General features: G+C 40.2%; 2 protein-coding genes across 3 annotated transcripts in view; one reads left to right on the forward strand and one right to left on the reverse strand.

Moving 5' to 3' along the window:
• Positions 1 to 4,199: 4,199 nt before the first annotated feature.
• LOC134811543 (ras-related protein Rab-11B-like) overlaps positions 4,200 to 14,920 on the forward strand; it is a 50,355-nt gene continuing 39,634 nt past the window's right edge. Inside the window, exon 1 of the mRNA XM_063818478.1 lies at positions 4,200 to 4,210. The gene's annotated coding sequence lies outside the window, so the exon portion shown is untranslated. The remainder of the gene's footprint in view (positions 4,211 to 14,920) is intronic.
• LOC134811540 (paired amphipathic helix protein Sin3a-like) lies at positions 7,027 to 14,724 on the reverse strand. Of its 2 annotated transcripts, XM_063818474.1 has the most exons (21): positions 14,562 to 14,724; positions 14,343 to 14,430; positions 14,024 to 14,130; positions 13,708 to 13,915; positions 13,369 to 13,542; positions 13,085 to 13,177; positions 12,654 to 12,749; positions 12,124 to 12,319; positions 11,797 to 11,980; positions 11,354 to 11,627; positions 10,987 to 11,188; positions 10,695 to 10,848; positions 10,402 to 10,564; positions 10,053 to 10,278; positions 9,739 to 9,908; positions 9,502 to 9,564; positions 9,254 to 9,374; positions 8,540 to 8,709; positions 8,219 to 8,401; positions 7,993 to 8,061; positions 7,027 to 7,873 (listed from the first exon to the last, which is right to left on the reverse strand). In XM_063818474.1, exons 3-21 carry the CDS (start codon positions 14,044 to 14,046, stop codon positions 7,790 to 7,792), a joined length of 2,853 nt encoding a protein of 950 aa, XP_063674544.1. In that variant the 5' UTR covers positions 14,047 to 14,130; positions 14,343 to 14,430; positions 14,562 to 14,724; the 3' UTR covers positions 7,027 to 7,789. The 2 variants fall into 2 exon arrangements, with proteins under 2 accessions (XP_063674544.1, XP_063674545.1); XM_063818475.1 differs by lacking the exon at positions 13,085 to 13,177.

Below are 14,920 nucleotides of genomic sequence, written 5' to 3' on the forward strand. Positions count from 1 at the left end.
AACTATAACTGATAACAACGTCGGACAAGGTCCTTGGCAACACGATTCACCGTAATATCTAGAGGCTGGAACAAGTTTGTCATGTTGGCGGGGAACTATGTTGTTGAGTGCCATAATTTCGTTGACTTTTTCCGCCAAGTGACCCTTGAAAACATCATATACTAGTAGAGTTTTATGTGCCTCCGTCAGACCAATTGGAGAACCTTTCCGTCGTTAACTTACGGCACAATAAAGTTCTCATAGTTGTCATATTCTGGACAAAAAGTTCGAAGTGAAAATTTTTGAAAAAAATTCAACGGACTTTAACTTGGACGGACCTTAAATGAACGGACTTTATTTGAACGGACATTAAGATGAACGTTAGGGCCTCCAACGTTCAAGTAATGTCCGTCCAAATAAGGTCCGATAAGGTAGTTAATATACATGACAATGTAAACACACGTTCCGCTTGGTATTTACATAGACAGACACCTCGTGCACTGTGTAATGTGAACTCACGGCTGTCTAGGGGTCATCAGAATTAGATAGGTTTGTGTGCCGTGTTTACTGTCTCTATAATAAATACACAACTTTCCCAAACCAGGTGAATACCCATGTGGATATCTTTGCCTGACAGAAATGTATCAAAGCAAACAAATAAAAGTTATCATTCACATGGCTGACGTCTACTCTGACGGGAAGTTTGGAATTCGTTCCTGCGACGGGAAGAATGACTGCCTTAATACAGACCTCGATGAGGCTTTCTGTAAAGATCAAAAAGACTCTGAGCTGTGCGACCTAATGTGCCCCATATTTGAAAATTGCAGGGACGAACAGTTTTGTAATGGTTTTGAATACGGTTTTCAGTGTGGGGACTCTCCGAAGAACGATTACAATTCTTATGTTACTGCAAACTTTGTGTGTGACGGAGTAAAAAACTGTCATGATGGGAGCGATGAAAAGGATTGTGTGATCGATGAAATGACAACAACGTGCTTCAATTTAAGAACATGGGTTATAGTTCCGCTTCATAATTATACCCGGTGTGCCGCAAGAGTTCGTACCAGAGTTGATTTGAATTTGCCAAACGAAATAATACAATTTTGTGACGATTACATTGACCAAACCAACTGCTCGGACCCATCTAGAGTGGGTATAGAATGCTCAGTTCGTGGATACAGTACCACTGTTGCTAAACAGATCATCTGTCTGAGATTGCAGAGTATAGATAGGAATGAATTAAACATCGAAACCATAATTTCCATCAATTCCATTCCAGAAATATGTGACGATGGGATCGATAAAGCATGCGTTGAAAGCAGTGACTCCTGTTTCATCCACAAACACCTCCTATGTGATGGTCACCCAGATTGCGGTGATGGTAGTGACGAAACTCTGGATCTATGCCAAATTATGACCACACAGAAATGTATGAGAAGGCATCTTTCCCAGGTTCCAAATAACATTATTTACCCTTTTGCATGGGTCCACGATGGATTATCCGACTGCAAGGATGGTGAGGATGAAAATCTTAATTGGCCAACCTGTGGAAAGGGGTCAACATTCTACCTAGTAAAACACGATGAATCTGAATGTGACGAGGTATTCCTATGTTACAACTCGGACCAAAAGTTCGTAAGCTTTTCCAACCTATGTGATAGGAAAGAATCTTGCGGTAATGAGAATGATATCTGCAGTGTGTCGAGAATTCAGTCTGTACCATTTTCAACAGCCATAAGAGATAGCAAGATGCAACTGAGAATGCTTCATTGCCTGAAAGGACTTATTGAAATATCAAATCTTATTAACCACCATTGTTCAAAAGCAAGTTTCCTTTTCCCCGACACAGACATCTTTGGACGGAATAAAACTACTGAGATAATTCTCCCAGACGTAAAAAAAGACTGCAAATACTTTTATGGAGAGTATTATGTTTTTTTAAGCTGTTTGGGACGTTGCATAAATACAACCTGCCCACTTAAAGGATCAATTAGGTGGGACTCGTGCAGAGGACAATTCGATATTGACAAAATATTCACCCAAGACAAAGGGGGTAAACTTACTTTCCTGATCAAAGATTTCAAAACAGGAAAACTCGGCAATGATTTATTCCTTTGTGAAAACAGCAAATGTATCACTTACGACAAAGTGTGCAACCTAGCTGATGATTGTGGAGATAGTTCAGATGAGTCAGAGTGCACTAACCATTTCAAATGCCAAAAATCTGGCGTGTACCTTCCAATCACCCAGAAATGTGATATAACAGTTCACTGCTCCGACATTTCAGACGAATGCAATGAAAGTTGTGGTCAAGAAATTGTCAGCAGCACTTTTCTTAAGCTTGTTGCTTGGGCCATTGGCGTGTCAGCTCTCATCTTAAATTTCTTGTCAGTGGTCATGAACATTTCTAGTATCCGAACTACCAAATCAGAACCTGCACTTCTTAACAAGAGCTTGGTTATTCTAATCAGCATGGGCGACTTCTTGATTGGAATCTACCTTACCATGATTTCGATTTACAATTCTTACCACAATATAACGTACTGCTCGATTCAGCTAAACTGGCTTTCTAGTAACACTTGCGTCGCTCTAGGAATTTTAAGCACTACCGGCTCCCAAGTATCCCTACTATCCATGACTACTCTGGGCTTACTGAGAGTTATCGGTACACAAAACGATTTCGCGATTCCTAAAGAAATCACACAAAAAAGTTGGATGAAAGTGGTTGCAACAGTTTCCTCTATTTTATTGGTTTCATCAGTAATTTCGTGGCTGCCTTTAGTTGAACAACTCGAAGATTTCTTTGTGAATGGTGTCAAATATGAAGACTCAAACTCATTGTTTATTGGCTGTCCGGATAAATATGTACACCGAGAAATACTACAAAAGTATTATGGCAGGATAGCAGCTGAGGACCTCACTTGGGCTCAAATAAAAGTTTTTGTAGACGACATGTTCTCCAATGACTATGGAGGGATTTCTCGTTACAAACTTTCGTTCTATGGAAACGCACCGGTTTGTTTATTTAAGTATTATGTAAAAATTAAAGATCCTCAGCTGGGTTTTGTTTTCGCGATCATTTGCCTTAATTTTGCCTGTTTTGTGACTATAGCAGTTTGTTATGTTGCAATAGTTGTTAAGGCAAAGAAATCTGCGAGCACACTGAAAGTGAAAGGCAATAGTAAAAAAACCGGAGGATTGGACAAACCGGCGAGAAAAAGAAACGCCAAACTACAAAGAGTTACTCAATGGATTATTTTCACGGATTTTGCATGCTGGGTGCCGTTCATTATTACTTGCTGCCTTCACTACGCCGACATTTTAGATGCAACACCGTGGTACCCCCTATTTTCAATTCTTGTTCTACCAATAAATTCGGTGATAAACCCTCTTATGCACGACATCAGTCTAAGAACATCACTTCATTCCAACTTAAACAAATTCAAAGATAACACCTTCGACCTTTTCTCTTTAACGTTAACAAGAGCTAAGACCAGAATTTTAACTATTCTTGATTGGACTATGGGATCTATGGATCATTCCAGTTCTAGACAGGAGCAGGAGCAGGAGCAGGAGCAGGAGCAGGAGCAGGAGCAGGAGCAGGAGCAGGAGCAGGAGCAGGAGCAGGAGCAGGAGCAGGAGCAGGAGCAGGAGCAGGAGCAGGAGCAGGAGCAGGAGCAGGAGCAGGAGCAGGAGCAGGAGCAGGAGCAGGAGCGGAGCGGGAGCGGGAGCGGGAGCGGGAGCGGGACCAGGACCAGGACCAGGACCAGGACCAGGACCAGGACCAGGACCAGGACCAGGACCAGGACCAGGACCAGGACCAGGACCAGGATCAGGACCAGGACCAGGACCAGGACCAGGACCAGGACCAGGACCAGGACCAGGACCAGGACCAGGACCAGGACCAGGACCAGGACCAGGACCAGGACCAGGACCAGGACCAGGACCAGGACCAGGACCAGGACCAGGACCAGGACCAGGACCAGGACCAGGACCAGGACCAGGACCAGGACCAGGACCAGGACCAGGACCAGGACCAGGACCAGGACCAGGACCAGGACCAGGACCAGGACCAGGACCAGGACCAGGACCAGGACCAGGACCAGGACCAGGACCAGGACCAGGACCAGGACCAGGACCAGGACCAGGACCAGGAGCAATAGCTGGTTTATCATTAACATTTACATATTTGGCTGATCCAAAAACAGAAACCGATTTGACAAATAATTTGTAATTGTGCGTTCACTATCTTACTATATATAAAGCGGCTCCTCCACAGCCCCTTCATTTTCACTTTTTCTTTACACTCATCAAACACCTTAATGGTAACGGATTTTCTATTTGGATTTCGGACTTTGACCTTTAGCTATGCTGATCTGACATTATCTCACTGTAATATAGATCTATTTTTTGTAAACCTTGTAAACCTTGTAAACCTTGTAAACCTATATGGATGTGTTTATCCGTACCATTTTACTGACACCAGGGCATCAACTTTAACGTGACTTTCCGCAAAAACCGTAAAAGATATACAACTGAAACTTTTTTGACTGGGTCAAATGCTTTAATGGCTTTCAAATCAGCATGAAAAAATAAAAAATTGGCCAAGGAATAGGAGTTTTAGAGCCCAAAATTTGGACCCCCAAGTGGTGTCAAAAACGCGAATTAAATAGGTAATAATTATTTTAGTCTCTTGAAGTTGAGTCTTGACACCATTTTAGGGTTATACGGGTTCCTGCTAGTGTTATATAACGTTTGAGGTTATTTGAGACGAGGTTAATTGCCATTTTTCATGTTTCAGACTTGTAGCTTTTCAAATGGCATACTGTTACAACTCATGCGAGGAATATGTCACAAAAGTTTTAAAATTCGATTGTAGGATGCCACGTCCTTCCAACATTTAATTGTTTATAGTTATACCCATGATTCTGGGTAACATGCTAGCAGCTAGAAACTCCATAGCTCCATTTTTACAAGTTGCAAATGCAATCTCAATAAATGAAAATCATAAAATGTGGATTAGGAACTGAATAAAATATGCGAAACGAAGTTTTTTAAATTTTTTATCTCAAACTTTATTTTACTTCGGACATTCCAACAGCCACAATGTTACACAAGTGTAACTAGCCAATTACAGGATTCAGGAAGCCGAAGGATTCAATTAAAATTATAAATTAGGCCAGTGCACACTGCACAGTGACGGTTAAGGTTGTGTGTACCATACTTTAGCTTTCTTCGCCCGAGACTTTGCTGCAATGGGTAGCTCCTCAGGCTCATATAAACTACATGACTCGACAACTAATTTAACACGTTCTCTAGATCCCAGGAAACCTTACTGGCTGGGGCCTAACTTCGAAAGTAAAAGAGATAGAGACTTCCGGTTTTTTTGCAAAATGTTCGCCTTGTAAAAATAACGTCACCTCCCCAGGAGGTTTTTTTACACTTACAGGAGGAAAATTAGGGACATTTTATAATTTAACGGGTGATAATAGGTGATACTATTACATATTACTCGTAAAATATTTGCTTCAAATAAGACCGTCGACGAGTCCAACTCGGCGCGCGTCCTGGTAGGTTGTAAACCTACAAGATAGATTATAAACCTACAATGTAGAATTAGATTATGAGTTATCCCAAAAAGTCTTATTTTGCAGGCCTAATATTAATAATAGTGCACAGCTTTAACTTTACGGATTTTTGACTTTTGTCCTCGGCTCTTACTAATTCGCTCGCCCAAAAATTTCACGTGACTTTGGTTTTTATGGCAGCCGTACAAAACGGTTTTACATAAACCCTAGTAGTAATCCCAACCCTAACCATAAACCCGAAGCTATCCATAACCCTTACCACAACCCTAATCCTGACCCGAGCCCTAAACAATCGAATTCATGTTTTACTAGCCTGTCACGTGACCAAAACGGTTTTTTGCCGCCATAACTCTCCAGGGAAGCATTTTACCCATACGTCATGGGGGGTGATTCGGAATCAGCGTCCAAAATACACCGATTGCAGAGATCAATTTCATTACCATATAAGGGCCTTTTCACCAGAATTTGGGCAAGCGATTAAATTTAGTAAAAGCAGTTCTCCGCAACAAATTGCGCATTTTCCTTTAAATCTGAGGGCCAAATATTACGTTCTTTATTTACTGGGCGGCGCTCAGCCTGTCATTCTGCATTCCGCCTAATCTTTATGTTTATGAACATTATATTTATACTTATATGTTATAGTCGTCAACATATTTTTGAAACAGTTACACAGGGTACACAGTAGTATAGGCACAGTACCTATTTAACGAAATATAGGGAATATAACATCAAAAATTTAACATTTTATGTAGCAATTTAGGTGTCCATTAATGTCCGCTAATGTCCGCCAAAGTCCGTATATGTCCGCCAAAGTCCGTCTATGTCCGTCTATGTCTTGTACTTGTAGCGCGATGCGTTACTGTGCCGCGCCGCGCACTCAATGAGGCTTCTCACAGCGACATGCGCTACTGTGCCGCGCCGAGCTGAGATGAATTGACATCGTCAATTAAGTCTATGTCCGCCTATGTCCTGTCCTGTCCTGTCCTTTTTGGATTTTATGAGACAAGCGGACATAGACGGACGTGACACCCCCCCCCCCCCCCCCCCCCCCCATTACAGTTTGATGATTACGTAATATTGCTGTCAGGAGGGGGGGGGTTGGGTCTTGATTACGGGGGGTAAAAATTGCTAAAATATTAACGGGTGATACTCGTAAAATATCTGTCCAACTCGGCGAGCGTCCTGGTAGGTTGTAAACCTACAACTAAAATATTGATTACGTAATATGTGAACGACCCCTTTTGACAAAAACCTAATTGTATCAGGTTCTTGGTAGCTGACACAATAGCCAAAACACATCACGAACATTGGTTCAAACTTAGCCAGCGGTGTAACCTTGAGAGACAAATTTATTTGCTACTAATTGTATTAGTGCAGCTGAGGAGGATTATTTTTAATTTAAAGGAAATAGTAGTATGTATGATATAACGATCGATAAACAACAATTGATAAGACCAGATTTTGATAAAATAAAATTGTCAACATTAAAATACAATTTCAATTTTTAAGAATAGTCATGGCAAGCACGATGTTCGTACTTGACCCAGGACCCCTTGCGTGTTGGCCTGCTTGAGGAAACATTTAACGAATTTACCCAAACGAGCTGAAGTTTGAAAAATTGTTACTACCATTTGGACGCATAAAGCTTATCGTTTTCGTTGAACCAAAATGCTAAATGCATATGAAATATTTTCATTTTTCAATATGTGTCAACAAATTTAGAATTGTCAAATTACCAAACTCCTGTAAACCGATGAATGGCACGATATTGAAAATAGTTCAGCCAGGAATATGATTCACGATGTATGTTGTGATCCATCAACGATCAATATTTATTCTTGAGATGTTAAAATATCTGTGTGAAACATTATGGAACATAGCCAGCAAAAATATTGTTAGTCGGTGGTGACATGCACAAGCGAAAGAAGCAAGCTCCATAGTGTTTCTTTATCTATTATATAGCTGTTCTCTCTGTTAACAACTATAAAGTGGATGAGCAAAAAGCACCGGAAATGACAAACAGCATTCATTGATTCATTATCAGCAGGGGAAGCAAGGGCAAGGTTTCGATTAGCGCACGGACAATAAGTTCTGAGCTCAGCCACAATCAGCATAATCAGGGACTGAATCATCCCATAGAATCATCATTGGATTAGGGTTGGCAAGTCTGCCAGATGGTTGAGAAAGTTTGTTGTTGTAGGCAAAGTGCTTGCTGTTGTGCACTAAGAAGTGGATGTGTCCATGGATTCGCCTTTTTCAATACTAGCAACGATCTGTAGAGGTTCCTCCGTTCGAGCCGTTTCTTGCTAAAATAACTCTCATTAAAACAGTGAATGTAAATCTGACAAGGTGCAAGGTAAACCATCAGAAAAATGAAATGCAATAGGCACTAATTTTCACAAGATGAAAATAGAAGTTTGCAAACCTCAGTTTCAGTTTCATCTGTCTGCTCCCCGTCCAATAACTCAATAGTCAACTTCGATCCTTGTTTATACTGAAAAATAGGAAGAGTTTACGGCGCTGTTAAATCTTAACGAATCACATGATCAAGTTATCATCGTGCTTAATCTATTCTTATTCAAGTTATTTTAGTATGTTATTATCGTATTTAACTTCTCTCGAACAATCACATGTTTACATTCAAAACTTACAAAATGTATTTTGTAGAGGTTGTGCTCAGACAGGAGTTGTTCAGCGTCCTTCAAGTAGTTGCTCTCCACAGTTGCCCGAGTAAGCTGAGTAGAAAGGCTGCCCCCAGCTCCTCCTAATGCTCTCTGTTTCAAGTAACTGCTCTTTATCTGGTTACACATGGTGTCTGTTGCAAGTGTGTGGCTCTGGAAATACGTTGTTAGTTTTTCATCAAGAATATGAGTCAGAGTTGTCATCCAACATTAAATAGAATAAAGATCACAAATGATTAAGTGGCAAACATTTAGCGGTGAATTGTGGGATATACTAGATTAGACACTCACCTGTCTGACGATGTTTGTAATGAGTTTGTCGAGAGTAAAGGCAATGTAGGAATTAACACCAAACATTTCACGCAGTTTATCCTCGTAGACAGCTGGCTCTACATTACAATCCAACAGATCTTTAACAAGGGACAGAAAGTGTGTGTAGTAGTGCTCCACTGGCATAGGATCTACGGATATAAAACAGTTAAATGTTTGAATTTCGTGACCTTCTGTGTGTTGATATTCAAAATATTTCCTACAATCAAGTGGAGCAACCACACTATAGCAACCACACTATAGGCTCGCAATTGTTCATATATAATATGGCGATTGTATAGTAAAGATTGTATAGATATTCAATTTTGTGTTGTACGATATCAGACAGATACATCTGTATTGTATACATTTAGTTATGTATACAGCTGTAAAATTCACAGCTCAAAGTGCAAAGAGTCACAGTTGAAACAATTCTTTCTATACCCAGCCGTTTTTGCCGCCGGTGTACAATGTTTTGAGACGATATAATCTGATTATGTGCTTAAATTTCTATTTCAGAAAAATAAAAAGTCTCGTGCGCGAACTCCTTTCGTTGAATTTGATGCAACGCGCGCTCCGTATTTAGTATCATATCTGTCACTTTTGGTACCACGCATTTGGCTGCGTTCCTAGAAGTTCGTATTCCGTTGCTACAACTTACTATACCGAGTTTTCAATATCAAATTCAAAACGTACTTGGTTGCCGCATTTTGATGGCTTGAGCAGTTGGTTCTTTTCGGTTCTTCCTGTCTTTCAATTCCTGCTCCACTACAGCTGTGTTGTATGTGTAGATTTGGAACAATCTTTCGCACAAAATCTAAGGCAAATTCGATGTTACAAAATACCATTTTTTAATAGGGGTACTATGTGAGCGAGATAAGTTCGCGTAAAATTGTTTATTCTAGAAGAGGAAATGCTAATACAGAAACAACTGATAAACTTACTTGATGCTGTCTGAGAAAGGCGTACCATTGGTCGTTCGTGAAAAACAAGTTGTAGGCGTCGGGCTGAAATAAAGCTTATTTTATCAGGACAGCCTACACAGTACACTTTGAAATAAGTCTAACCTCAAGTTATACGAACGAGAGACAGTAAGCCTACAAAATATACATGTATGATCTCACTACACACACAGAGTTTTAAAAATATCATAAAATCCGGACAAAACAAGATTAACTCACAGCATCACTGTCTCCCGGCGTCAGTTTAACTGATTTAGCTGGTCTGTCTGCTTTTCTGCTGGACCTGCGAGTTCCCCCCTTGTTGGAGGCCCGAGACCCACGTGACCTCGTCTCGTCATCCTCTTCTGAGGAATCCTCGTCGGTATCATGGTCGTCATCACTAACATCTCCTGATGATACAAATTAAAAGATTTTTACTAAAATTCTTAGAGGGACAATAACTTTCCCGAAACTTTCAGTAAAGTTTTTAATGCGAGACCAGGGTGGCAAAACACTTCAAACTATCGTGCTTGGAACAACATTTCCAAACAAACCTCTAGGAGCAAAGAAGAAATCTTGTAAGAATCCGTTCAAAAAGAGTTTCACTTTCGCTTTCTCCTCGTTTTGTAGATGACTTTGTCTACGCAGGTGATGTATGATCAGTGCTCGAGCGTCCTCTAGAATATGATGATCTTTGTGGGTGATGGTGATATGTGGGCCGGTGACCGTTTTACTTTGATCTGTTACTTGTTCCATTCGCTCGTCATAAAGCGTCTCTATCTGAAATATAGGGCTAAATAGTAAGCTAACCTAATATCCGCTATTCATATCGAGCAATTCGTTACAATTAGAACAGAATGTTTCAATTATATGCCAAGAACAAACGGTGTTTAGTCTGTATACCTCCGTGACAAGGTTTTTAGGTCTGATCGACTTGATATCAGTCTGCTTGAATGTGACACTCTGATGGTCCAGTGATTTGAGGTGGTACTTTTTACACTGTTCGTTCCAAATCTTACTGAACTGCCGTCTTGCTTCACACCACTCCTCGTCTTTACTCTTCAACCTGGTGAGAGTATTTATTTTTAAGGGTTATTTATAGAATTTATTACCTTTCATAATTTGTAAATAAACGATATGGTCAACCTATTTTGCACAAAATAGTTCAAACAGCAAACAATACACATCAATCTTACCTTTTGAGAACAATAGGAATAACAGCTTGTGGCGATTTCTTCAGCCCGTCTATAATACCACCGTGTTTGTCTCCGTATATCCGCTTTATCGCTTTCCTCCCAATAACTTCAGAAGTTCCTCCTAGTTTGTTATCGAGCCTAAACCTGGCCACTTCTGAGAGAAAAGGGAGAAATATTGTTAGTTGTCTGGTAATCATGTCACAAAATTAGACACATTTCATTGGAATTAATTGTCAAACGTAGCAGTACGCTGGTTCAGACAGTGGAGCCTCTGAACTATGTTAGTAATTACCATCAGGAGTGAGTTTTGCCATTTTCTTCTGAACAGCCTCCAGCTGTTTAATGCACGCTAGATTGGTTTCAATCACCACATCCAGCTCGAATCTCTCATCATCACACTTGTTAATATACTCCTCGTACGTAGACTTCTTAGCTCCTGAGAAGGTGCTGTCTTCAGACCAGCAGGGGTAGGATCTCCAGGTGTCGTTCAGAACCTGTTTTTGGGGTAAATGATATCAATTAATAATTTAAAAAGATCTCTGATTGCTGGTCTTACGGTTATTAAAACATTCTGTCAATTCGGTAAATGATTGCAAATGTAATTAAGAGTAGAGGGCGAACTTTAAAATGAGTGGAAGTAAAGATACCGACTAATTTACCTGTTTGCACAGTTCAGTTCTGCCCATACATTTAGGAGGAATGTAATTAGGAGGATGTGCTCGGTACGAAGCACCGTACCGCTTACACGACGCGTAGTTGATCTCGAGCTCCCCTACCCTGTTTTTACGACCCTGATCAGTGGGAACTGCATCTTTGTAACCCACATAGTTCTTAAACCAGGCGAAGAGCTCCGGAAATTTACCGATAAAGTGCACCACTATGTGGACTATGTCTGTAGCGTTGAGAGTTTCTTCTGTGTATAACACCAAGCATCTGATGAACGTGGAAACATTTATTAGAATTGATAGCTTGCAGAAACACTTTTGGTTTTGACGGATAATTATGCTTTTTGTAATCGAACACCAAATATTTTCCAAACACACATTTATTGAATATTGAGTACTTTATGGATTGTGTGAAGTAAATAAAATCAACTAGTTACCTCAGAAAGTTCTCGTACACCTCCTGACTCTTCAGAGCCTTCTTTACTCTATCAAAGAAATCCTGCTCAGAATAAATCACTATCTTCTCGTCTTTAACCTCGGCTTCCTTCTCTATCTTACCGATGTGAAGTCGTGGTAGCTGTTTTGCAGCTTCGTTTGGCAAAGTCTGGGCTGGCGCTGCACCTGTTACAAAATTGTAAAACACATTTTCCAAAAATACAAAGTTTACTTAAGCTATAAAACAAATTTACTTCAGAATAAAGCTGAAGAATAGCTACTTGTACTGTTAGACATATCATCTGGACTGCTCAAAATAACAAACTGACCAGGAGCAGCTCGCTTGAGAGGGGGAGGTCCTGCACTGTGCTTGGTTTCAGGACCGTTTGTGGACTGTATGCTCATCTGTTTAGTGTGTTCCTGCTGGAGGTGAGCAGCTACCACGTGCGCTTCAGGGAGGAACTGGGAGAAGTCCTTGAGCAGATCAGGCTGGTCCTTGAACAGGACTCTAACTTTGTCAAACACCTGGTGGATAATCAGATTGTAGGACCTTATATTCAAGTTAATATTTCCTTAAAATAATATCTCAATTGTAGCAGTGAACTTGGAGTAGCTTTATAACTTGGAGATATTATTTATCCCTTGTCAACCATCAAGGGAGAGGTTTACATTACCTTTTAAGGAATAAAATCCAGTATAAATACCACAGACAATACAACAATACGGTTACATGCTACTAGCCCAATACAGTACACACAGTACACACTACACGGTACACACAGTACACACAGTACACACAGTACACACAGTACACACAGTACACACAGTACACACAGTACACAGTACAGTAAACACTAACCTCAGTTTCACACATTGGGCCATGTTGTGTAGTGTCCTTCACCGTCTTCTGATCCTTCTGGAACGTGTGTAAAATCTCCATAAACGTCTTGTAAACCTGTAATGTGTTGAGCAAATAAAGTCAGAGTATCTCTTTGCCAAAAAGCCAAAATTTACTCTGCTAAATTTAATCAAACGTAAATTTGTGCTTAGGGTCCGGGACTTGCAATGTAAATTAGTCAAAAAACAAGCTGAATCTTCTGTTGCTTTGATTCGTAAACAAAATTTTGTGAATGAATTATTAAAGTGGTAAACCATCAAATAAATCCCAAAAACTAAATAATCTTTCCTTCCATTGCTGGTAGTAAGATACAGTGTTAAAAATTCAATCGTATTTAGTCGTATTTGGAATGAACAATTCCTAAATCCTATGTTAAAACAGTTTCTAAGCACCTCAGGTTCGGTCTGGAACCGTGTTTTTATCTTGTTGACGTAACTGATTGCTTGGTTGAATTCAGGCTGGGCTGGAAGCCCGTTTGCAGAACCCTACAACGATAAAACATAAATAGAACTAATCGATTTACATTTTAAAGTTAAATTGTATGGTTCTTAAACCAAGTTTTGATACGTCATGATTAATAATTATTATATAATATGCGTTAGCTGAAAAAAATCAAGAATTAAAATATATTACATTTCAGAATATAGAATTGATAGATACACCGAACTAAACCCACTTGAGGTTTGGGAGGGGGAGGTAGCGGTTTAGGAGGTTGTGGCAGTACGGGAGCAGACAACTGTTGTACAGTCTGGGGTGTAGTGGAGGTCTGCTGGAGCTCAGGTCGGGGCGCAGGGCGTGTGATGGGGGTTGTAGAGGGCACTGTCTGCCGGTCACTTATTATGTGATACGTCTGAAAATAATAGATCGTTTTTAAAAAGCCTTAATTTTCCTCCTGTCAACCAAGTCTGCTGTTGATAATCGCTAGATGCTAAAGTATAATTTTTATTTCACGAATGAAATTCGAAATAAAGGGTATAGGTACTTAAATTAAAAGTATATGAGAATAGTTCCTTACCGACACTCTGTTTGGTTGTCCATTGGGACCACCATTTGAGGAAATATTGAGGGTAACATTAAAAGCGTGACTGTTACTACCAGCACCGGTAGCTGGCTGCACTTCGATCTTATATCCAGGAGGTAGGAAAGTATTGAAACCCGATATCAGTTCCGGTCTTCCTCGGAAGAGGTTGGAGACTCGTGTTATTACTCCTGGCGTATCAATGCTGGGGTAAAAGGGATTTACTTTTTAATATAACATTACAGCGGGAAAAGTTAATTAAAGTTTTAAAATGGAAGCGAGCTATAACACTATCTTATGAACATTGACAAACCTCTGAGACTTGAACTCCTTCATAATGTCCAGGAAGTTGTTGTAAACGTGTGGCTGATCCCCAAACTGGGCCTTGACTTGGTCCAAATACCAGAGCGCATCATCAACCTTCCAAGGACCGATAATATCAATATCGTATAGTGAATAAAATGAGAAAATGCTCATCACATCTACGTAATTTGCTCGAATTTAGTTTAACCTATTATCAAAATGAACAATTTAAGGGAGTTTCAGTTTGGCTATACGTGTTGCAAATCTGAATATTCTAGTCGTAACAAAGACTATCATGACTCTAAAGATATCAAGGAATTGAGACTCACCCGAAGACGTTGGTACTGTCCCTCCTGTCTTGGAGCAGCAGTGTTAGCTGTCTGGGGTCTGGCTGGCCTAGGCCCTGCTGCATTACCACTGAAACAAAGTAAGTGAGGTTCCAGCCTCAAACAAGGGATGGACAGGAATGTTTTAAAATGTAAACGAAATAAGAATAAAACAACGATCTGATACGTTCGATGATATCAGATATCCAAGACCGCACTCACTGGAATTCCTGAGGTCTGACATGAGAGTTAAGGACGGACTGTACGAAGCCATGATTGGAGGGAACCACAGGATGAGTAGCTGCAGCGTAGTCCAGTCTCCCAGAGTGAGGAATTCCTCTACCATCTGGAGGCCGCTCTCCTTCCCTCCTGTTTGCTGGATTCATCTCCTACATTAGGATGTTAGTCAGTGAAACCTCGTACTGATTCAAATGTAATTAAAGCACCTTCAATCTGGAATTTTTACAATAACATCAATGGTGATAAATTTAGAACCAAACGAAACTTTAGAAAAGATTTTCTACAGATTATTCTACAGATTATTCTACAGCAAATTTTCTACAGAATCGATTTAATTATAT

Source organism: Bolinopsis microptera, chromosome 2 (assembly GCF_026151205.1).
Source record: "Bolinopsis microptera isolate Bmic1 chromosome 2, MBARI_Bmic_1.0, whole genome shotgun sequence".
Lineage (NCBI taxonomy): Eukaryota > Metazoa > Ctenophora > Tentaculata > Lobata > Bolinopsidae > Bolinopsis > Bolinopsis microptera.

Bases quoted from the DNA above. Each gene is read 5' to 3' on its own strand.
- LOC134811540 (XM_063818474.1), bottom strand. From the start codon at position 14,046: ATGAAGGAGTTCAAGTCTCAGAG. The intron at 13,543-13,707 runs GTAAGGAACTAT...TATTATTTTCAG, and splicing joins GACAACCAAACAGAGTGTCG to ACGTATCACATAATAAGTGA. The intron at 13,178-13,368 runs GTGGGTTTAGTT...TTATCGTTGTAG, and splicing joins CTCCCCCTCCCAAACCTCAA to GGTTCTGCAAACGGGCTTCC.